Source organism: Cavia porcellus, unplaced genomic scaffold (genome assembly GCF_034190915.1).
Source record: "Cavia porcellus strain 051 isolate PalLab524CR breed Dunkin Hartley unplaced genomic scaffold, mCavPor4.1 scaffold_4, whole genome shotgun sequence".
Classification (NCBI taxonomy): domain Eukaryota; kingdom Metazoa; phylum Chordata; class Mammalia; order Rodentia; family Caviidae; genus Cavia; species Cavia porcellus.
Genome location: NW_026947487.1, coordinates 55303262 through 55326636, shown reverse-complemented (window position 1 = coordinate 55326636; position 23375 = coordinate 55303262). Strand labels below are relative to the sequence as shown.

The following is a 23375-nucleotide window of genomic DNA, read 5'->3' as shown; positions in this document are numbered from 1 at the left end:
TGGAGAAGGATAGCATAGTGCTGCAGGAGTACACAGCAGCAGAGCAGAGATAAGGCATGGAGCTATATTTACCTGTCAGTGTAGATGCCTTTCAAACGATGCTAGGTGAGAGAAGAAACCACTTGTGCACAACTGCTTACGTCATTTTGAAGCAGTTAATATTTTAAAATGCAAAACAAGCTTTAGCCAGGTATGATGGCAGATGCCTGTAATCTCAGCACTTAGGAGGCTAAAGCAGGAGAATCACCATGAGAATCACCATGCAATGCAGTGCAAGCTTTTAAGCTGCTTCTGATTCTGCACACCTATAAATGTGCAAGGGCAGATCTGGCAAGGCCAAGGCCAGCAAAAGAGAACTCAACCCAAAAGGGCAGCACTTGCCGCTGGAGTGCAGTGTGCAGCACTCTCATCTGGAGTGCAGTGTAACCTGCAGCCATGGATTGCCCCTCTCACTAACTGCTGCTGCCTAATACCTAGAAAAATGAGCATGTTGGCTGGGGATGGAGCTCGATGGCAGAGTACTTGCCTCGGGTGCACAAGGCTTTATGCTCCGCTCCAAATACTCGGTCCCAGAAAGGACATTCAGAAGTGCTGCCATCCTGTCTGAATGACACAGTGCGATCGTGGTTCGCACAGGCCTCCCTTTCTCTGCCAGTGAGCCTGTCTCATGTGTGGGCCCTGGTGCTGCTGGAGCGCTTGCTGTTTGCGTAGAGCTCCGTTTCTCCTGCTGAGGACTTCCTGAGAGGTTCTCCGCAGATGGAAGAGGCTCCCTCTGATGAAGACCACCTGCGAGTAAGCTCTGACTCTTTAATCTGGTGGATTGTTTTTCTCTTGAACATTAGGAACATCACAAAAGATCAATTCCAAGGGATACTTGGAACCTTCTGCTAGATTTTGGAAACATGATTGACGATGACATGTCTAACTACGATGAAGAAGGTACTAGAGCCCGAGGCTTTCCCAGGGAAATGCTCAGTCTGCCACAGGTGCCCTCTGCCTGCCCCCTGGCCTGAGGGGATGCAGGACGGCCACTCGCGTGTTTGTTCCTGCAGCTCACGGAGACAGGTGCTGTTCGGGCTGATAGGGAGGTGCCAGCTTGCACTCATTTCCCTGCACGCAGTCACGCACGCTGCTGCCCCCACTGCCTTGGAGCACCGCGTCTGAGTCTTGGGCAGCGGGGGTCCCTGTGCTCTGGAAGGTGCCCTATCTGTGCAGCAGCGTCCCCACCAGGACTTCCTGGACAGCCTGTCCTCGTTCTGTCATCCTGCAGCCTTGCCCTTCACTTGGCACTGGCTATGTTCTGCTTCTCACTAGCTCAGCTTGTATCTTTGCTGCTTCCACACTTGGCAGAGTATCTGTAGCGTGTATCAATGCTTGTGAATGTGGCCACCCAGCTTCCAGGAGCACAAGCCGTAGATGTCGATATGAGGTCCTTTACAAAAAGACAGCCGAAGCCTGAGGCATGCTGTCATGTGACCGGGAGCTGCAGGACCCAGAGGGCCCCACCTTTGGAAGGGATCCCTCTAAGAGACTAAGCAGTGGGCAGTGCCCCTGGTGGCATGGACACCCATCACTCTGTGTTCCCATCCTAGAGCAAGTAGGCCCATTTCTCTGCACTCTAAGATAGCACTTGCTGACTGCCGAGCTGGCTGGGGACCTTGTGGCCACCGTGTGCCTGGTCACTGAGTATGTATGTTATCTCCACCAGTGTGTCCCACCTGCTGCTCGCTGACCAAGGGTGCCTGGAGAAAAAGCAGCAGGTAGAAGATAGCTCTGTGAACTTCAGATCATTTGGATTCTTGAAATACAAGTGTTAGATTTTGAAAAAAATGTTTTGAACATAAAAAGTGGCTGTAGCACTGGCTGAGTTGGTATATTAAGGGCAGTGGGCTCAGGCTCCAGCCTGATAAAAAATAAGAAATTGCCATGGCACCAGTTTTAAAGACCTTTGTGTTTGCTCCCCGTTTAGGAGCCTGGCCTGTCCTCATAGATGACTTTGTGGAGTATGCACGGCCAGTAGTCACAGGTGGAAAACGCCGTCCCTTCTAGGAGGAAGACAGGTGTGTGGAGGTTGGAAGACAGCGGCGTCTGCAGAGAAATGAGTGGCCAGTCGCTGCATGTGTGTTGCTGCTCTGGCAGCCGTCCTCGCCAGCTATGGGACTGGAGCCTGTACTTTGCGCCGCTCCAGGAGAAACTCCTTGTAGCAGCCGCTCGGGCAAGTGGAGATGTGTCATCACCATTGCCGCTTTAGGAGATTCCCCATGACCTAGAGTCACACCATAACCAGTGCTGTTTGCAGAACTGCTGAGCATGTTGTTCAGTTGTGACCTAGGTGAACACCAGTAGTTATGAACTGCTGAGTCACTGAAATTACCCATAAAGAACAGTGTGTGTATGTGTGTGTCTTGGGCAGAGTGGTGTGTTTCTCTACAAGTCAGAGCTGTTGAAAATGTGCTCTGGCCGGGTGTAGTGGTGCATACCTGTGATCCTAGCACTCAGGAGGCGGAGGCAAGTGGATGGCTGCAAGTTTAAGGCCAGCCTGGGCTACAGAGTGAGTTCAAATTTAGCTTGAACTATGTAATGAGACCCTGTCTCAAAAAGACCAAAAAAGAAAAAGATGTGCCCTCCTGGAGGTGACCTTGATAGAGTCTGATGTTTTCTAATTTTGGTGCCAGAAATTCAAGATTTATATTTTTGAATTATCAGATACCTAGATTTACCAGATCTATTTTTATTTTCATTTTCTCTAGATGTTTATGTGAAAGTCGTTTTGCACTTTTGAGATGCCATTAGTTTGCACAGTAGTGACACGTTGAGTGTGACTCCAGCACAGTTTTACTTTAAGCTGTTTACAGGCCAGTGGGCCTATTTTACTTCTAATGATGTTATTTGAACTTCCTGAGAAGTTTCATATTTTTAATGTATTTTATTATATTTAAAAAGACATTTTTCCATAAAAACCATTTCTTTTTGAGTAATGAGTTACAAGTTTAGAAATCAGGTGCACTGGCTCCCTTCCCCTTTCTGTGACACCCGCAGCTCCCAGAGGCCAGCCCCGCAGAGGAGATGGGGACCGACACACGGCTGTGCTGATGCACCGTGTCTGAGCGCCTCGGGAATGCCGCAGTCTGTTCCTTTGCTGTTGGCATCTGCTGGCCACCGCAGCCAGTGCAGTCCCACTGAGGCACACTGGCCTAGAGGATCCAGTGCCACCTGCTCTCCTGGTGGCATGCTTTGAACGGCACCGTGCTGACTCTGCCTCGCATTTGCCAAGACTTTGCATCACAAGTGTGCCTTGCCCCTGCCTGACACGCTGTGGAGTGGACTGGCTGGGCCCGCTCCAGGTCAGGTGTCCATCGTCCGGAAGCAGCTCCTCCTGGCCCAGGGATTGTGTCCTGCTATAGGGCAAGCTGGTGACCTTCCTTGGGTCTCTAGCAGAGTCTGTAAAAGGGAAAGCCGGGCATCTCCTCCTTCAAAACTCTGACTCAGAATTTATTTAGCATAATAAAACCCAAGAAACGTGGAAGCATCCTGGGCTTTGTGGATCTTTACTTCAGAGAAGTTTATAGAATTAAAATAACTATAAATTATGTGGGTATGCAATACTTTATAAATTTAAAGTTCTGTGGGGCTATCAGTAGATGCCAAATCATTAACTGGAAAAAGGCTCTTCAAAAAATCATTCTTTTCCTCTTTAAGACTTGTGCATGCTATGGAAATGGTAAGAACTTAAGGAAAAATTAAGGAATAAATTACTTTCTGTGGTTTTGTTTGTTCTCAGCCGCATAGTTCTTTGTCCTACGCCAGTAGAAGAGCCTCCTTCATGGCAACCAGAAAGTAAGCCCCTTGCCCCCATGTGTCTACCCCGCCACCTGTTCGATGGGCCTGATCCTGGCGACAGCGTCAGTGGCCACCACAGTGCCCGCTTCCCAGTGAGGTGTCGCAGTGTGTGACTCTTACATCAGGACCCCCTAGCCAGCAGAGTACCCTGCACATCACCCACTTCTCCATCAAGGATATGTGAGAGGTCTGGAGTGCACATCGCCACCCTCAGCATTCCAGTGTGTGTCGGAGTTCAGGCTTCAGGCTCCGCGGCAAAAGTAAACTTTGGCTTTGTTGCTCTAGCCCCACCATTCCCAGTAGTGTGGGGGCCATGCATAGTTAGTTACTGAATAGACAGAAAAATGAGCCAACCTTATCTCATAGTTTGGAGTGTGGGCTAAAGAGTGGAGAGTAACCCCAGGCATCTTTGAAGATGCTTCCCACTGCCTCCTGGCTGGCAGCTCTGTCCATCTTTCTGCCGCTGTCCATCTTTCTGGATGCAGACAGCCTGTATACCTTCTCACTCCGAGGGACAGTTTTGCTGTCGAGTTGAGCTGGCTGGTGAAACACTAGCACCTCAGCATAACCAGTGCTCACTGACACTCATTGAAGGCCACCTTGCGGTGGTGTGGCACCCTGAAATATCGGGGTAACTGCCTCAGTCCAGGTCCAGGGCAGTGGGTGCGTGGCTGTCCTCGCTTCAGAGTTTGCACTCTGCCTGTCCGTAGCCTTGTGGCTGTGAAAGTTGACTCCAGTAGGCCGGAGTTTCTGAGTCCCTCAGGGTGCTGTGGCTGTGCAGCTGCTGCTGCATGTCCCCACACCAGGTCCAGTGCTGAGCAGCGAATGGGGAGAGAGGTCAGAACCCTTCCCAAGGAGCAGGGAGCACCTCCTCCAAACTACACATAGGAAAATCAAAGACAGATTTTCCTAAAGAAACTGACACAAAAAGACAAACATTGGATTTCTGGAAAACTCTAGTCCATAGCCAGATAGTGTGGTGCACTTGTTTGAAACTTGAAAAGGCAAAGAACACAGTGAGGTGTCTCAGGACGGGTGCAGACAGGGCTGTGGGGGTGGGGTGTGCGAGCCTGGGAGCTGCTCGGGTTTCCACCTGGGCCACACAGCCCCGCCTGTGGATTCCCAGCAGGGGCCTCGAGGACTGCGCCTCAGAAGCTGTGAGGTGACAGGCCAGTGGAGCTGGCAGCCCAGCAGCTGCCCACGTGGTGGGGTCAGAGCCTCTTCTCATTGGTGCCACCTGCAGAGACAGGAAAGGAGCAGCTGGCCACTTAGAGAATGCCAGTGATACAATGACCAGTATAAATGTCAGCAGGGAGGGCTGAGGGTGGCCAGGGAAGGACAGAGTGCTGTGGGGCCCAAGGAGCCACCTCCAGAGATGGAGAAGTTCAAGGCTGCCATGCTGCTGGGAAGCGTGGGTGACGCGCTCGGCTACAGGAACCTCTGCAGGGAGAACAGTGCTTCAGGCTCCATCCAGGAAGAGCTGCAGAAGGTTGGGGGCCTGGACCACCTCGTGCTGTCTCCAGAGAAGTGGCCAGTGAGCGACAACACCATCATGCACATGGCGACTGCTGAGGCCCTCACCACAGGTCAGGCTCCCCGCTGCCTTGTGAGCTGTGCTGGGGGTGGGGGCTCAGATTCACAATGAGCACAAACTGCTCAGAAGCACCAGGCACCGTCTGTGGGCTGTTACCTGATGCCACTGCTAAAAGCAGCAACTTAATATGCCCAGTGTCCCTCAGCAAATCAGACAACCCATAGGTCACACTTCGCCTGCAGAGGCTCTTCACAGGGTAGTATTACTTTCTTTGTGCATAATTAAGAGTCAACTTGTCAGCAGCGACTGGCACTTGTGGAGTGTGGACCAGGCCTGTGCTGCCGGTCCCCAGATTAGCAGTTGAGCCAGGCAGTTTCTTGCTTAGCTGTTTGGGAGAGGCTGACTCTGTGGAGCTGAGCTGCCAGTTCTGAATTTATTGCAGCAGAACATAAAATGTGAGCCAGTCTGAAGCTTGAATCCATTAATATGATGTCTGGGCATTTCACCTCCATTCCAGTGAACTGTGCTGTGCCAGGTGCAGCATGTGATGGGCCAGTGCCACAGGTGGGAAAGGTCACCCTTAGTCAAGGAATAGAGAAAAGTGTTTACTGAAGCACCACGAGAGAGCTGCAAGGGAAGCCAAGAGAAGACCCCAGAAAGCTGAGATTTTTATATTTGACTTTAATGTGAGGAGGGTCTAGCAACATCATCCTTGGAGTACTGGCATCAGGTCTCGGTTGCTCTGCTGTCCCTCTGTCTCAGGTGTGAACACTGCAGGTAACATTTTGTTCCGCAAAGTCCAGTGCCCTTGGCATTGTTAGAAACAATACTTCTGGGTGACATTAGTGGACTGATGGGTAACTTTGGTTGAGGTATTGGGATAGGGAGAAATGATACTGCTAAGACATGGCAAGGTATTCTCTAAGAACATCCAGTGATGTCTGCGTTTTTGCATGTAACTTAAAGGAGGAAAGAAAGTTCTGCTATATGTTCATCACTCAGCTGCAGTGTGGCTTTTAAAGAAACACTGGAAAATAACCATGATTCCTCACAAGTATAGGTCAAAATACTGGCCAAAATGATTCTGCTTGGACACTACTTGTACATGGATGTGTTCTAAGGAAGTACTGCATAGTTGGATGTGGGGAATAATTTCTTAAACTATTCTGTAAGATGTATATGGATCTTAGGATCGACAAGGGTTTTCATGAGTTTCAGAGAAACAATTGACTCATAAACACGTTACACAGTTCTCCTGCATATCACGTGCCCTGCAGAATTAAGACCTGACAGCAGCTATTAAGTCAGTGGGGTTTCACCGACATTCAGTTCACCATTCCATTTACTTGTCGTGATCAGGCTCAATTTAGCTCTGCAGTCGCTGTGTAGGAATGCTTTCCACTGGCCCCTAAATAGCTGTGGAGCACACTGAAACAGGTCGATAAGATAATGTGTCACAGCTTGCTAAAGTGGTGAAGCACTCCCTTATGAAATCCAAATATTTCCTACTTCTGTGCTCATTGTGTAGGAATGCCCTTGACTGCTCCCAGAATAACTAAGGAGAGTGCCGAAGCATGTCAGTGAGATAAGGTGTCAAGGCTATTGAGGCATCTGACGTTTTCATGCAGACTTCTGTATCTCTGTGGACAGCAGTATTAAAGCAGTACCCAGAGCTCAGAACTGTGCCCTACCTTTCTGCTAAATCCTGCCGGCAGGCACACATATGATTGTAAACAATGTACCATCCATCAGCCCTTACTCCTGGAGCTTGTTTCTGTGTGATACCGTGTGGACACACTGCAGAACCCATGAAGGTCCCTTCATGTGCCCGTCTGTGGTGGGCAGGGTGGTTAGGCTGCTGTGCTGGATCTGGCCCTGTGGTCACCCTGGGAAGCGCTGGCACGGGTGGGGGCGGGCTGGAGATGAGACTGGGTCAGCAGGACACTGGACGGGGAGCCCTTTGCTCACAGCTTTATTTTCAGGGAGGAAGTGGGCCAATTGCCAGTGGTAACAGTGGCCAGAATGAAAGCAGGTGGTCAGGGAGCGCTGGGCTCTGCGTTGGCCACTCAGTAGTGGCTCACAAGGAAGTAGTGTCAGGCGTGCCCCTTTATCGATGCCTTCTTCAGAAACTAAACCCAGCATGTTTTATTCAACTCTCCAAATTTCAAAGTAGAAATTTCATCTAATTTTAGTTTTCACGTGGCTCAATTTTTTCTTGAAATGACAAACTAGTGCATTACAGAGGTCTTGGAGCCATGTTAATGACAATAGACGAACTGAGCAGGGCCACAGTGTGCCAGCCTGTCCTTTCTACATCCTAGTGTTACCCTGGGATGAGCAGGGAGCACTGGGGAGAATGATAACAGCTCTGTCATCCCCAGAATTGCACAAGGGAGAATGTTTGCAGGTGCTGGGGAGGATCAGGACAGTGTCCCATGGCCCACTAGCTTCAAGGCAGCATGAGGTGGCATCTGGCTGGTCGTCCATGCGAGCGAGGCATGTGATAGCTACGCTGTTGCTGGAGCCCAGGCCATGTAGGGTGCGGTAATGGTCTATTCCTTATCTCTGAGTGTTGTTGGCCTTCAGGATCTCAGGGTATAGGAGGCTAGCTCATTCCTGGCCACCCCTGATTTTCATCATCAAGTCAGAACAGAGAGGGAAACCTAGGGCTCTTTGGTCTCCTTCCAGGAAGCTGCATCCGCTGTCTGACTTTGCTGTCAGAATTTTATTTGGGTGCCTTGGGCCAGCTGTGGGGGGAAGGAGTAGAGCAGCTGCTCTGCCACTCAGAGCAGCCCAGGGATCTGCTGCTGGAGAACAGTCTGTAGTCAGATTCTAACCTGAAGGCAAGATTCTTTATGCCATTGTGTTTATGGACTTTGTGTGTTTGTTTGTTTGTTTGTTTGTTGCTCTAGAAACTTCAGCTTTAGTTTTATACTGGGATTTCCTGTATCTGGTTCCAGAATAAAAGTAAGTATCTTAAGGACTTGGAGGGGCAGGTGGGCAGGCCAGATTGAAGGAGAAAGGCCTTTTTGTCAGCTGACCCCACCGGCCAGCTAGGCCGTGTGGACAGCCCTAGGCTGCCTGGACAGCTCCAGGCCTCACCTCGGCCCAGCCCCTCTTCAGACCAGGTGCAGCCCTCTCTCCCTGGGGCACATACTCAGCCCAGCAGACCCAGGTCCCCAGCACCTCCCCAAGACTGGTGACAGGGGGACTACAGAGTCCATGCCCAGAGCCCCTCACTGTCCACAGGCTCTGCCTGCCTGGCCAGACCTGAATCTTCCTCCTGGTTCCAGCTGTGCCCTCAAACCCTGTGGGGGAGACTCAGTGCTTTGCAGGGTGCTGTCCCGCTGACCCTGGAGCTCTGGCTTTGATGCCCTGAGCTGGGCTTTCATTCTTCACCTTTTCCTGCACCATTCCTGTACCTTGCCCTCATCATCTCCACCCTCCTCCATCCCTACCCTTGCACCCCAAGACAGCAGGCATCACAAAACACCAGGGCAGAGGCCGCCTCCCACAAGGCACCGTGTTCCCCTTGTGGCACCCTGGCCATGAGTGAAGTCATGTGGCCAGCTGGCACAGGACCGTGAATAGCACCCCTACTCCTGAAGCTTCAAGCTCCCTTATGCACGGCTGTTCACAGGATGGCCAGGCCCATGGGCCCCAGCCTCAGCAACATGTGCTGTCCACCATGCTGTGGACCAGCATCCCAGCCAGAGAGCTCTTACACAGGAAGACATTACCTTCCTGACCTTTTCTGAGAAAACATGACAAAGGAGGACCCAGTCTGAGAGCTCATATTTGGCCTCCTACACTTCGACAGCCCAGGGACAGTGGGCCACAGGCAGCAGTGCCTGTGGGCTGGCTCCTTGTCCCACATACCCATGATCTTGGGTGTGTAGTGCTGTATTTGTCCCCAGATTATCCCTTGAGGGGCAGGGAAACAACTTGACCAGAGTGGCACTGCAGGCTCCTGGCTTCCTTGAAGCCAGCAGAGTCAAGAACTAGAGACAGGCAAAGCCCAGCCTCCATCCCATCCAAGGTGGGGCAGCTGGGGCTCTGCAGTGACCCTGACATGGACAGAGCCATCAGTTCCCCGAATGTCATGTGGGACAGGACAGGATGTCTGGCATCCAATGAAATCTGAAGAGAATCGTCAGGTGTACCTCTGGGTGGCCTCTATCTCCACTGCCCAAGAGGCACGGTTGGCCTGTGCCACAGACCAGAGCTGCTGCCTGTGCTGACCCCTGTCCCTTTTCTCCTTCCCAGACTACTGGTGCCTGGACGACCTATATCGTGAGATGGTAAGGTGCTATGTGGAGACCATAGAGAAGCTTCCAGAGCATCGGCCTGACCCAGCCACTGTGGAGGGCTGCTCACTGCTGAAGCCAGATAACTACCTGCTGGCCTGGCACACGCCCTTCAGTGAAAAGGGTCAGGAGCTCTTCCCATTCCAAGCTGGGTGCCTGTCTGTGTGTTTCTCAGCTTTCCTTGTGGGCTTTGTCCTCCACCCAGCAACGATTTCTATACGGAGCTGGTCTGGGGCCCGGCATGGAGGCAGCCATCCCTGTTCTATGCCTCCTTGGGGTGGGTGGGGCTGACAAGCTGCAGCCAAGGCTATGGCTCCTGGGGACCCACTGCCAAGACAGCCACAGCCAGGGCTGTCCCTGAGAGGAGGGCCTCATAGGAGTGGCAGAGACACAGGTAGGACAGACCTGCTGCACTGGCAGCCAGGTAGATAGAGGGAAATTCCTGAGTGAGCTGGCAACCTGAAGACCTGCAGACGTCTGGAGCACACAAGATGCGTGGGGGCTGGGGCAGTGCCAGCCTCCTAAAAAGAGAAGCCAGTGCTATCGGTTGGGATCACAGATTGGTATGCCCTCTGTTCCCCTCAGCTCTCTGCAGGAGTCTCAGGACCTGTGAAGCTCTGAAGCAATAAGCAGAAGTGGGCATCCAAGGTTGGCGCTTTGCTTCGTGCGTGTTGGCAGCTCCCGGACAGAGCTCACAGTCCCCTGGGCTGCACTGCACTAGGCAATTCTCTGCCACAGTTGGAAAGGAAGCCTTCTGCTGCAGACTGGGAAAGAAAGCAAAGCCAAGCAGTGTGCCTGGCCCTGCCCCCCTGCCTTCACAGAAAGGATGCTTGTGGAGAGAATTCACAGTGAATCCAATTGTATCAATCGTGGCCTCATACTTAAAGGGTTCAAAGTCTCCAAATAATGGCCCACAGGCTGGACCAGAAAATAAGTCCCCACTGTGTGCTGCCTACAGAAAATGCTGCCTAGTATGTGGACAGCAGAAAGGTGGGAAGAGTGTACAATTCCGGTGCCTGGCTGGGTATGGCCCTGGTGAGACATGTACTTGGCAAGCAGAGGCTCCAGTTCCACTCCCAAGCAACACAACCAAGCCAGCAAACAAACCAAGGTCAGGGTAGCTGTACTAACATTCACAGTAAATTCTGAAACAAAGTCTGTCCCCAGGAATAAAGCGGGTAGAGTCAAACGGGGATACTGGCTGGGTCATCACTCTGTCCACACCAACAGATTCACGTACTTTCAAGGATGAGAGGCAAATGCGTGCTGCGGCAGAGGGACTGGCAAATCCACAAGTACAAGCAGAGATTCCAACATTGATTTCTTCACTTCAAGGAACTAAAAATATAAGCACAAATTAAACCCAAAAAAGGGGTTGTGGGTTAGCTCAGTGGCTCAGGCGCTTGCCTGCTAAGCATGGAGGTGTGTTTGATCCTTGATACCAAAAAACAAACAAAAAACCCAAAGGAAGATGACGAGATAATGGAGACCAATGACTAACGGGAAAAGTGAACCCAGAAGTGGCTTCTTCAAAACAGATAACCCTTGGCTGTGCAGTTTGGGCACCCCAGTCTTCCCAGCTACTTGGGAGGCTGAGGCAGGAGGCCAGCCTGGGCAGGGTAATAAGACCCTGTCTCAAAATAAGTAAACTAAAGCAGGCTGGGAGGGTAGGTTAGTGGAAAGATCTGGGCTCAGATCTGAAGAAACAGCTGATACTGTCCTAGCTAAGCAGAAGAAGAGGCTGCATTATCCAGAGCAAACATGAAGGTGAGGCCATGCAGCCTGCAGAAATGAGAGTTAGGAGTGGGGACACTGTCACCAGTTTCACCTGTTATGCCAGTAAGTCTAACAGTGCAGACAGCATGGACGCAAACCACTGAAGCTCCGTGTGAAGAGGCAGAAGACCCAGATGGCTCACAGTTCACAGAGAACCACAGAGAAGACTGTGAGGATCGGACCAGACACTCACAGGAAAGACAGCAGCTGTGTGCATGGCTCCTGCAGAGAGCTTGTTTTCAGCTTCCTATGTATGTAGGATGGAATCTGATTGGCTACACCCCTCTTCTGTGCCTCTGAGTTCTGCCTCAGAGATTCGGGGCAGGGCGGGATGGGAGGGGAGAGCTGGGCCGTGGGCTCAGACATACACCACAACGAACACCACTCGGGCCACAGCCACAGAAACCATTCAACCATGGGCGAGGCACCACCACACCTCTGACTGGAGTGGGGAAGAGGCCTGCAAAGCCAGCAAGGCGAGAGGCAACTGCTGACGGGGCAGAAGTGAACTGGGCACTCTACAGGTGAGCGGGCCATTCCTCAGGGTCACACATGCCTGAGCCCAGGATCCAATGCTCCTGAGCAGGCATCAAGGGAGAGGAATGCACAGCTCGTCCCGGCACCTACAGCAGCCTCGAGTAGGGACACCGGCCACCTGTCAAGGATGAGCGGGTGACCAGGTACACGGCGTCTGCCCCATCCAGCAGCAGGAAGGGAAGCCAGGTGCGGCCATAGGACAAGGTAGTTAGGCTGACAACTGGGCGAAACAGAGTCCTTGTCAGGCCTACTCAGGGCCCTGCGTGGCCAGGCATGGGGCCCACATGTCCTCTGAGCCTTGGCGCTGGCTGCAAGCTGTGCATACAGCTGTGCCATTCACTGTGTGCCAGCCAGAGCCAGGGGAGCTGCTATCAGAGAAAAGGCCGATTTGGTTGAGAGCAGGCAGTGGGAACAGTCCCACTTCCACTCTTCCTGGGCAGGTGCCCATTTTGAGCCCACCCCTCCCACCGAGTCTGCTGTTAGTAGCTGTGTGACCTCTGACACAGAGTGAAACTGTGACAGCTGGCTGATGTCCAGCTCTTCGGTGTGACAGCTGGCTGATGTCCCCTCCTGGTGGATGTGCTGTTGCATCCCTGTGTGTGCACTGAAAGTCACTGGAGAATGCTGTTTGCTGGGCATGGGTCTCAGCGTGCAGTCTGAACCTGGTGCTCCCACACAGGCTCGGGCTTTGGTGCAGCCACCAAGGCCATGTGCATCGGCATGCGGTACTGGAAGCCAGAACGGCTGGAGACCCTGGTGGAGGTCAGCGTCGAATGTGGCCGGATGACCCACAACCACCCCACAGGTGCGGCACATAGATGTCCTCTTCGGCCCAGCCCCAAGCAGGGCCATTTCTCAGTCTTAGCTTTGCTTTAAGTCCACTTTTTGTGCTGTGTGAAGCAGGCGATGGGGAGAAAGCATGCAGGGCAAGATTCTTGTGGCTCCTGATACTTTCCCTGTCAGAACGGAAGAGAGGAGAGGCATAGGCCACAGCCCTGATGCTGGGCTCCAGGTTGAGTTGGGCAAAGTGCAACCTGCCACCCTGGTAGCTCTGGGAGGGGTATGGAACCCAAGCTAGCCTCAGGCTCCCCTACCCCATGTCAGGGACCAGGACAATGGCAGATGTCCCTGGCAACTTTACACAGTGTTCTGCATAGTCCCAGGACAAGGCCAGTGCCACGGGATTTTCCCAACAGCATGTAAGCATCACCCAGAGGGACTTGTTCTCACAGAGGGCAGATAACAGCTGCCCAGCCCAGCACACGGCTCTGGGCAGTGACCCAAAGTCATTAGGAGGTGCTGTGTTGCTGCCTACTGCCTTCAGCCTTCCATTGCAGGAGCCTCCAAGGTCACCTTTCCAGGGCTGGTGTGGCCGAAGTCCCTCCCTCATCCCCCTAAACTGTGCCCCCAAGAGCAGCACTGAACTGCGTGGCATGTGCCAGGCAGATACTAGGCACTGGGCCATGCCAAGACTGCCAGGCCTGTGTTCTCTGCCCATAGCTTCTGAGTCAGTCCATGGGCCAAACCTGGGTGACCAGACAGGAGCTCACGTTGGGTACCTGATGACTGACTGCTCAGCCAGTAAAAATCACTTAAAGTGCTATCAGGACCCCAGTGGCCCCTCTGAATTAGCCTCCAAAGCACTTGCCAGTGTGTCTCTGCTCTGGCTTGAACACCCCTTTGCAAGCCTACTAGCAGAAGAATCCATGACTCTGGGCTGGGCCTGAAGGCCTCAGGGTATAGTCCATGCGATGCACTTGGAGTGCCACCCTCCCCTTTCCTGTGCGAGCCTCCTGGGCAGCAGGCATCACAGTGACTGTGTCTGTGTCCCTGAGCACCTGCCAAGTCCAGGAGGAGGCTGGGACTCGGTGTCCAGGGGGACACCACTGGGGTTCTCAGACCTCGTGTGGGGTTGTCCTACCTTTGGGGTGGGGGAGACCCAGAGCCATTGTGGTGTTGGTCTCGTGGATGGCCTTCTCCGAGGAGCAGCCATGTTAAGTGGCTGCCTAGTCCTTACCTGATGAGGTCTGATACGGAGCCGATCCCCCATGGCCCCGGAGGGGTAGAGGGGCCTGAGGCCAGGATCCATGCAGCTGCATCCCTTGTGCTGGGAGGCATCAGAGCAATTTCTCCCCAGGCTTCCTCGGGTCCCTGTGCACAGCCCTGTTCGCATCCTATGCGGTGCAAGGAAAGCCACTGGTGCAGTGGGGGAGAGACATGCTGAGGGCCATCCCCCTGGCCGAGGATTACTGCAAGAGGACCATCCGGCACATGGCAGGTGAGCAAAGCTGGTCCCTGGACATGGGTGATATGCTCACCTGGCAACTCCCAGAGCTAGAGTTCACCCAGGCCTCTGCCTCTGCCTACAGCAGCAAGGAGGTTCCGCACTGACCCTGTGCTGTCAAAGGAAGAAGAGCCTGGAGAGGGACGTATTCCCCCAGAAAAAGGGGGCCCTCCTGTACCCTGAACCTCCCTCCTCACCTCTGCCCACCCTGGAGGAGTGTGTCCCTGCCACAAGTCCCAGAGATCCCAACGCCAGTGCTGTGCTAACCAGTAACAAGGCCCCAGGAGTCCTGCCCTGTTAAGATTTGGAGGAATGAGTGTCAGGAGGCCCTGCTGAGGGGAGCCACAGGTCAGACCAGAATCACGAGGTGCTCTCTGCCAAGGCTTCTAGCAGGTTCTTTTACCCACGAGGGGCCCCTCAGCTCTAGGAAGAAGGTGAGCTGCCAGGAGAGCACCCCCAAGATATTCTTCTATGTTGAGGTCCCCTGCTGGCATGTACTGGTGGAGGGGAGAGAAGGGGAAAGTGCAGGGATGGGGTCACTGCCTATCATACCAGCCTGAGGGTCACTTTAGTGTCAGCCTGTGAGGGAGCCTCCAGAAACAGCTTTAGGAGGTCACACTTGCATTGATGGTCACAGCACTAGAGGACACTGGGTCTGTGGTGACTGCCAGCCTGACTCAGGACTGTCCCCCTCTCCTGGGCTTGGCCACTGTGAGTTCCACTCAGGACACAGTCACAGCACCAGGCTTCATGTCCTGTTGCCTGGTTCATCCGTCCCAGGGGGCACAGATGTCTTTCCAGCATGTCAGGGAGAAGCGAGTTTGTGATCTTGTAGGGTTGCAGGCCTGGGGTCAGTGAGGTCCTACAGAGAGAAGCGGGCACCCCAAGCACAGAGCCACCCAGCCCAGCACCACACTCAGGGTGCCTCCTCAGTATTTTCTGTGGGACAGTCCAGGCCTCATGAGGGTGGAGCTCACCAGCTGGCTGAAGTAGGGACCGTGCCCTACTTTACACCAGCCAGGGATGGCTCTGTTGGTATCATATTTGTTACTGGAGCCCCAAGTCCTCTGACAGGGATCCCCAGCCCACCCTCACAGGCAGCCCAGAGGATGGGCTGATACCCTTGGGATACCTTCCTCTGGGCCATTCCTGTTCTAACACACCCCACACCAGCCTGGGCTTCGTACAGCTGTAGGTAAGAGCCATCTGGCCACAAGCTGGCCCCTGGGTGCTGTGCACCCACACTGCCTCTGTTCCAAGTCCAGGCTTGACCCCTGTGGGTCACAAGGTCAACCATGCAAGCCTAGCACTTCCCAAGACCCTTCTCTCCACACTGCCCCGGCTCCGACCATGTCTGCAGTTCTGTCCCTTGCACCTGGCTCCATCATGAGACAGGGCAGTCATGCCTAGCCTGAGGGCTCAGGAGCTCCAGAAGGCTGCCATATGGTGCAGCCTCCTCAGTGACAGGACCACCAAGGGTTGCCATGTGTTTTGGGAGCTCGGGAAGAAGCTCTTCACTAAGAATCTGGGACTTGCCTTCCCTATGCAGAGGCACCGTGTTAGTTAGTGAACATAGTGCTTGGTTTTCTGCAAGAAGATGCAGGTTCATGCAGCTCTGCCAGCTCCAGGCTGGAAGCACGGTCATCTCCACCTTCCTCCTGCAGTCCAGAGCAACCACCCTGGTGCAGACCCCAGTCATCTCTCTGTCCTACCTGAGCTGCCCACGGAATGACCCAGCCTCTCACCTGTGCTTGTTTCTAGAGTACCAGGAGCACTGGTTTTACTTTGAAGCTAAATGGCAGTTCTATCTGGAGGAGAGAAAAATCAGTGATGACTCAGAAAATAAAGCCCAGTTTCCTGACAACTATGGTGATGCAGAGGAGAGGGACAAGGTGAGCCTCACCCAGCCCTAGGGCCACATGGTCAGTGTGCAGAGTAGTGCATGGGGCACGTGAAGGAACGGTGGTGCTGATACATGGGTGTGTGGTTTCTCCTGCTGAGAGCCAGCATCCTGGAGTGAGGGGAAGGGGTGGAGGGGCAGTCAGAGAGAGGGATGGACTGAGGGAGGGGTGGGGGAGTGGGAGGGTGGACAGACAGGTAGATGGCAGCTGCCTGCACCAGTGTCCTGCTTGGGACATGGCTCTGACCCAGGCTCTCTCCAGATTTACAAGAAGTGGAGCTCAGAAGGCCGAGGGGGACGCCGGGGCCATGACGCACCCATGATTGCCTACGATGCTCTTCTTGTGGCGGGCAGCAGCTGGGCTGAGCTGTGCCACCGAGCCATGTTCCACAGAGGTGAGGCACCCTCTGTCCTGGAGCCTCAGCCTTGGAGGGGCAGCCCCAGCTTTGCTCCCTCTGCGAGGCTCTCCCCACAGGGCCCCTGCAGGCACCCAGCTACCTCCACGTCTGTGGACCTGGGAATCCCACCAGCCAGTTTGGTGACAGGGCTCCTGCCCTTGGTGCTGCCACTTCCAGAGTGGCCATCCCTCGGAGGTGTGGCATGACTCCAACCTCCCACACAGTGTCCCAGGTGGGTTGGCTTCGCTTTTAAGCCAGTTTCTCCTGGCAGTGCCAGCCCATGGGGAGCTGAGTGTGGAGCAGGGATGGGGTGGGGTGCTGGTATCTAGGGCAGCACCCCTGGGTCGGGGGACAGCAAGTGGAGGATCCAGGAGGCGAGTGAGTGGGTGGAGAGCTAGTGGAGCCAGAGCTGAGGCAGGAGAGAGGGGAGTGCAGAGGAGAGAGGAGCCAAGATGCTACAGTCACAGAGGGGAGGGGCCAGTACCACACACTGTGGTCTCAGCGCCCGCAGCCCTGAGCCTGGCTCAGCAGCCAGCATGTCTCAGTGCGAGTGTGAGTCTGTGTGTGCGTGAGTGTGTGGTTTGACTGTATGCATGGATTGATGGGTGTGAGCTGTGTGCTTCAGTGTGTGAACATGGTCATGAGTGTTTCTGTGCATGTGTGAGTTTACTGTAGTGTGTGGGAGTGTTGGGAGTGTGAATGAGAATTTCACTTCAGGTGTGTGGTGTGAATGTCAGTGTATGAATCTGGGTGTGAGAGTGGGTATGTGTGAATGTGCATGTGAGTGTGTGTGTGTGCATTTGACAGTGTGTCCACGCACATGTCTGCTTGGATGTGTTTCCATGTGGGTGTGACTGGGACCATGAGTGTGAGAGCTGGTATGTGTACATGTGAGAGTGTGTTGTGTCCATGCACACATTCACATGGCTGTGGGTTGGTTTGCTACTAGGCAGGTGTCATTGGTGGCGCCCAGGCCATGATGCTGTTGCCTCAGCCTCCTCTGCAACATCCTGTCACCTCCCTGTGGGGTGGAGGGGACGCCATGCAGTCCGGGTCGCTGGAGCCGGGCCACCTGTGTTTACCTTGCAGGTGAGAGCGGCGCGACAGGAGCAATCGCCGGCTGCCTGTTTGGGCTGCTGCATGGCCTGGACACTGTCCCCCAGGGCCTGTACCAAGAGATGGAGCACAGAGCCAGACTGGAGGAACTGGGCATCGCCCTGCACCGCCTGTCCACAGAGGAAAAGTAATGCGCGTCCGCAGCCCTGAGAGGGCGCCCTGGGGTCCATGCACGCATGCACGCAGGCACACACACACATGCACACACACGCACACACATGTGTGCGTGCACAGGACCCCTGCCCCCGAGGGAGGGTGCACTGCGTGGCCTTTACAGGTTAACTCCCTTCTGAATACCACGTGCCACATCAAGTCCATGGTTTGTCCTCCCAGAGTATTTTTCCTGACCTCACTGGAGTCTAGAGCTGTTTTGATTTTATCCTGGCCCTGCTATGCTCAGGTCTGCAAATACAGCACAAGACTAGTCCGCAGGACAGTGGTCTGTGGTGTTCTGTTGCAATGCATGCCACTTGCTCACTTATTTCAACAATGCTGACCACGGTGCCTCTCCTTTCGAGCACCTGCCCACTGTCTGCCTCCTCCATGTGGGCCTGGATAGCTGGTGCGCCCACAGCCTCCTGGCACTATAGGCAGTGGCTGTCCTCACTGTCAGGCAGGTGTGTCCTCACATGGAGGCACCCACACCAGATGCCATCAGGAAGCCGAAGGCCTTGTGTTTCGCCTCCCAGGCCAAGTTTTTAGCCACACTAGGGCTCTGGAACCAGAGCAGAGGTCTCTCACCACTGCCTGTCTGGTCCCCTGCATCCTCTTGGCATACTGTCTGGGGGTGGGGGGCTGAAATCTCCCTGGGGAGGGAACTGCCGTGCTGAGGGCCTCAGTGACTTCGGGCACATCTGTCATGCTGACTGGGGCCAGCCCAGCCTGTGTGTGTAGCTTAGAGCTTCAGGGTAGAGTGTGGCCTTGCAGGCAGTGTGGACAGAGGCCAGGCCTCTTCTCTCTTGGGCCTAGCTTCTGATGCAGCTGTGGGCAGCACAGTGAGGGTGCTGTCTCCAGTCCAATCTGGCATGCTGGGATCTGAGCTGTGCGTCCTGCCCCCGTTTTCCTTCCTAGGCCTGGTGGAGGGGCAGGCACCCTGGCTTGGGAACTACTGTGTCTGCTCTGGGGCGGGGTGGGGCTGTGTGGATGGAGGGCTGTGGGAGCCCGTGTGAGTCGTGGCTGGGTACGAGTCAGTGACCTGCTTTCAGCCAGAGCTGGGAGGCAGGAGTGGGCACAGGCCCACGTTGCATCGCCAGCGGAGGGGTCCCTACAGAAGAACACTGCCAGGCATGCACTGCCCCCAGACCTTGCAGAGCTGGCCTCCTTCCTCAGCCCTCCTCCCCTGCCTTGTGCCAGCTGTCCACCTACAGTGCTTCATGGAGCTTAATTTACTGTGTATGGCCCTGGGTACTGAGCCCAGAGGTTCTCTGCCCTGAGTGCACCCCAATTTTCCTATTTCTTATGCTCAGACAAGGTATCCCAAATTGCCAGAGCCCCAAACTTGTGATTCTCCTGCCTCGGCTTCCCAAGTAGCTGGGATTACAGGGGTGCACATGGCACCTATTTGTTTCCATTTCTTAACAACTTTAACCCTCTGTTCTTTAGGGTTACTTTAATGCTACTTTCTCACCTCTTCTGAACAGAAATCAATCTGCCAGCAGCACAGTAATGTTGTGTAGCTGGGATGTGAGTTTTCCTCTGCTATTTCTGAATCAGTGATGTGTCCTGTGGCACTGTGCCCTGTGGTTTACTGGTGGAGCCCTAAGAAACAATGTGTATCTATGACCAGGCACCCTTGGACCTGAGAGGTGTGGTTGTCCAGGGCATTTTTGTCCAGGGATCCAGGTGGACCATGCAGTCACCGGTGCCCTGGGTCCCTGGGGTGACGCAGGCAGGCATGGAGGAAGATGTGGCCTGCACCCCTGCTTTTCTGCCTAAACTATCACAGACTCCTCTCTCGGGGCTGGGGGAGGTAGGGGCAATGCTGGGATGCAGGACCTAGGGTTGGGGTCATTGGAAAGCTGTCCCGAGAGAGCAGAGCCCCACAGCCCTGGCACCCTCAGACATGCACATGGGCCCTGTGTGGGAACCCTGGTGTGGGCAGAGGCTGGACAGGGAGACACAAGTCCTAGACCTAAGACTAGGTTTGATTATTTTATTTCCTAAACTTGATCAATGGCTGAGCGATCTTTCATGTGTATTTAAACTCATTTTTCAGGGTTTTCTTATCTAAAAGCCAGGTGAGATGTGAGTTTGGCAGATGTATCCTTTGTGACATTGGAGGGAGCAGGTCCTGGAGGTTAAATGGCTGAGCAGGCAGGATAGCTTTTCAGAGAGGCTCTTAAAGACCCTGAAGGGCCAGGGATGCAGCTCAGAAGTGTAAGTGCCTGCCTGGCAAGGGTGAGGTCATGAGTTTGATCCCCAGTACAAAAAAAAAAAAAAAAAAAAAAGACACTGAAAACCTGGGCAGATGGAGCTTGTTATCCAGGTTACTCAGGAGGTTGAGGCAAGAGTATCTCTGGCTCAAGGCCAACCTCAGCAATTTAATGAGATCCTATCTCAAAAGAAAAAAAAGACACTGATGAAATAATGGCAAAATTTAAAACACATGCTGTAAAATGTGAGCATCCCTGTGCCCCCACAGCCTGGACTTAGGCAGAGCTCCCTGAAGCTTGGGGTCGGGAGCCTCCCAAGTCCATACTTGCCATGAGCACAGTGAGCTTGACCACCTCACCTGGAGTGGATCAGAGGAGGAAGGACCTTACACCCAGTGTGCCCTGCCCTGTCCTACGCTGCCCTTGGCCAGCTTGAGCAGCCCTGGGGCTAGCTGGTGGACGTACCCAGACTCCGCCCAAGGCCCCATGAGCTGCAGAGAGCCTTGGTCACAGTGCTGGGCCTGAACCCCTGGGGATCATCCCTGCTGTGTCCCTCACTTTCAATCAGGATTTGGGAATAAATGGTGTATACGCAGGAGGGGCAGGGAAGGAATCATGTGGCTTCTCAATCCAGTCACACAGCATGGAGGGGGTGCAGTGACAAGTGAGATTACAGCCGTGATGCTGCTCCTGACCTTTTGTTGTTCAGGGGCCACTGCAGGTGACCCTGGGGTCATCAGCCCTCACATAGCTCCTTGCACCCAAGCAGGGACCATTCTGGGCCACTACCTACCTCTGCCTGGGTTCAGACAGGAGCCCTGGCAGTGACCTCCCAAGTGTCCCAGTTGCCAGGGAGCCCAGAGCCTCCAGGCCTGCCCCAGGGCCCTGTGTCATGTGGTCCTTGGGCACCACATGTCACATAGTAGCTTTGCTTCCTTCCTTCTACGTTTCTCTTATTTTCCGGTGCTTTCAAACTCACAAAAAGTCAGCACCCAGGCCTCCTCCACCCTGCTCGCCATCACTGATCTCAGGCCACATCACCTCAAGTCTTGTTGGCTTTGCTCACTGCACACTTGCGCACTTCACAGACATGGCAATGCAGAGACACAGAGCCAGACAGAGACAGCCGCAGGACACACACAGGCACAGACAGACAGAGGGCCACACAGAGAGCCAGACCCAGGAGCTTGCAGGTGTGTGCACACAGGCACGTGCACGCACAACCACACACACACACACACACACACACACACACATACAAGCACTTTGTTCAGGTCCATCTGAGACTCACCTGCATGCATGACTGTCTGCATTTCAGTGACCTCAGTCAAGGATGTGCTCTTCTGTGGCACCCACGTGACATTGTTACCAGCCTGACAGCACCTTTTGGTGTGTTATCAGATATGCCAGGGCCCTTTTCATCCATTTATTAAACTGCAAACCCACCAGACAGGCTCAGTGCTCTGCTCCCCACGCAGCAGCCCAGCTAGTGCTGAGTGCTGAGGGGGCAGTGTGGCCTTGTGGCCCCAGCTGGCCTCCAGAGCTCTCTGCTGATGGGCCGTACCTTGGAGCCCAAGGGTACCACTCAGCAGCCCTTGGCCCCACAGCCTGGGGTGCCAGGCCTGGGTTGCAGCTTTCACGGCCACCTGGCTGTTTCTAGGAGCCAGACATGTGGGCTCTCTAATTCAGCAGTGTGCTTCCAGCTGTTTGCAGCAAGAATGGTGCTGCTGGGGAGAGGCACCATGTGTGCGTGCGTGCGTGCGTGCGTGTGTGTGTGTGTGTGTGTGTGTGTTCGTGCGCACGCGCTTGCACTTTCAGATGTGCTGCTGGACACAGCAGTTGACCATGACCCTGGCAAGACAAGGATGATGCGGCTGCCTTGCCAGCTTGCGCTGTACCCGCTGAGCCCCAGCTTCTGAGCGTTTTAGAAAGAACTTTCTCTTTTGGCATTAGGCTTTTCTTATTTGTGAATAATAGATGTACTTGTGAAATCTGGGGCCCTGGGCAGAAGAGGAGAGCCCTGTTCTGAAATCCACCTGGTGCTGTGCCCACACACACAAGGCCTCCATTCCTCCGTCAGGAAGACCCCACCCTTTAAAACCTGCCTTCTTGGTTGAGAGAACTGCTGCACCTGACGTGCCTCTTTCCCTAATGCTAGTGTGGCCACCCTGCCCTGCCTGGGTGCACAGGGCCAAGTGGACACATGGGCTGTCAGCACCCACCACCTGTCATCTGTGGGCACCAGTCCTTGTACCAGGTACTGCTTGACTGGGAACTGAGCCTGTCAATGGCTGGGCAGAGCAAAGGAGACCACCAAGGGGCAACCTTGGAGATCCTTATCCTTAAGCCACCTTGTCGTTCTAGAGCAGAGCTTGGGGAGAGTGATTAGAACCCTGCCCATGAGCCAGGGATTCAGGGGCTGTGGGCAACAGACCACAACTTCCCCGCTGTGCCCCAGGCAGAGGGAGCAGGGGCCTGCATGGCTTATGCTGGATGCATCAGGAGGAAGTGTCCATGAAGCTAGGATACTTTGGCCACATGGCATGTGAGCTGGGCAACCACCATGTGCTGGGCGAGGTGGAGCAGGGAGACATGTCACCCCTCTACCTCAAGCCCCATGGTGTGGGAGCCAAGGTGTCTCTACAGAGACGGGCGCACAGTGCCCTGGGACCTGCGACAGGGACATCCTAGGGACAGACAGGTAATGGTCATGGAGCAGGTGGGTCCCCACGGCAGGACTAGCAGGGGTGCACCTAGCAAGTGTGGAGAGCTCGTCCGCAGACAGCTGGTTGTGGCAGTGTGGCTGCTCATCAGCAGGGCCCAAACACATTTCATAAACCAGCGTGTGCTGTGGGCCCCCAGTGTTCCACAGGCCTTTGGGGATGATACGGAGCCTTATTTGAGCTCATCTAAGATCCCACTACTCCAAGGAGGAAGCGGAGGTGAGTGGACTCCTGCAGCAGGGTCACACAAGCCCTGATGGCCACAGCATGCCAGGGACTTAGGTGTGGAGGTCGAGGCCCAGCTGCCAAGGATAGAAAGGGGAAGGAACTGGGGCCTATGGGGGCGGGGTGGGCAGGGCTACCCCGCCCCCCTGCCCCTGAGTGCCACATGGCCCCAGCAGGGCTCTGGTGGCCTGGAAGCTTAAAGCTGAGCAGCTTGGCCTCTTTGTCTTTCAGATGACCTCCCCTGCCAGCCAAGGCAATAACGCCTGGATCAGGAAGCTTGCTGTGCCCATGTTTGCGTTGGCCCTTGAGGGATTCGGCTCTGGTTCATCTGAGCACCGGAGGGATTTGGTTCCAGAGACTCAG

General features: G+C 54.4%; 2 protein-coding genes across 6 annotated transcripts in view; both read left to right on the top strand.

Moving 5' to 3' along the window:
- Nucleotides 1-3780, top strand: part of Dcun1d2 (defective in cullin neddylation 1 domain containing 2) — a 29903-nt gene extending 26123 nt beyond the window's left edge. For all 4 annotated transcript variants that reach the window (XM_003477498.5, XM_013141338.3, XM_013141340.3 and 1 more), the window contains exons 6-7: nucleotides 843-939; nucleotides 1970-3780. In XM_003477498.5, the coding sequence (XP_003477546.2) occupies nucleotides 843-939; nucleotides 1970-2049 (177 nt within the window). In that variant the 3' untranslated portion in view covers nucleotides 2050-3780. The remainder of the gene's footprint in view (nucleotides 1-842; nucleotides 940-1969) is intronic.
- Nucleotides 3781-5078: 1298 nt separating this feature from the next.
- Nucleotides 5079-23340, top strand: Adprhl1 (ADP-ribosylhydrolase like 1). Of its 2 annotated transcripts, XM_013141465.3 has the most exons (8): nucleotides 5079-5426; nucleotides 9641-9805; nucleotides 12674-12799; nucleotides 14132-14272; nucleotides 16040-16170; nucleotides 16441-16573; nucleotides 17666-17819; nucleotides 23244-23340. In XM_013141465.3, exons 1-8 carry the CDS (start codon nucleotides 5216-5218, stop codon nucleotides 23245-23247), a joined length of 1065 nt encoding a protein of 354 aa, XP_012996919.1. In that variant the 5' UTR covers nucleotides 5079-5215; the 3' UTR covers nucleotides 23248-23340. The 2 variants fall into 2 exon arrangements, with proteins under 2 accessions (XP_012996919.1, XP_003477615.1); XM_003477567.4 differs by lacking the exon at nucleotides 23244-23340 and having other exon boundaries at nucleotides 5085-5426; nucleotides 17666-18126.
- Nucleotides 23341-23375: the final 35 nt, after the last annotated feature.

What these genes read in the sequence shown, in the direction of transcription:
- Adprhl1 (XM_013141465.3), top strand. Translation starts at nt 5,216, where the DNA reads ATGGAGAAGTTCAAGGCTGCCATGCTGCTGGGAAGCGTGGGTGACGCG. An exon ending in GACCATCCGGCACATGGCAG is followed by an intron (nt 14,273 to 16,039) that starts GTGAGCAAAGCT and finishes GCTTGTTTCTAG; the next exon opens with AGTACCAGGAGCACTGGTTT. An exon ending in ATGCAGAGGAGAGGGACAAG is followed by an intron (nt 16,171 to 16,440) that starts GTGAGCCTCACC and finishes GGCTCTCTCCAG; the next exon opens with ATTTACAAGAAGTGGAGCTC.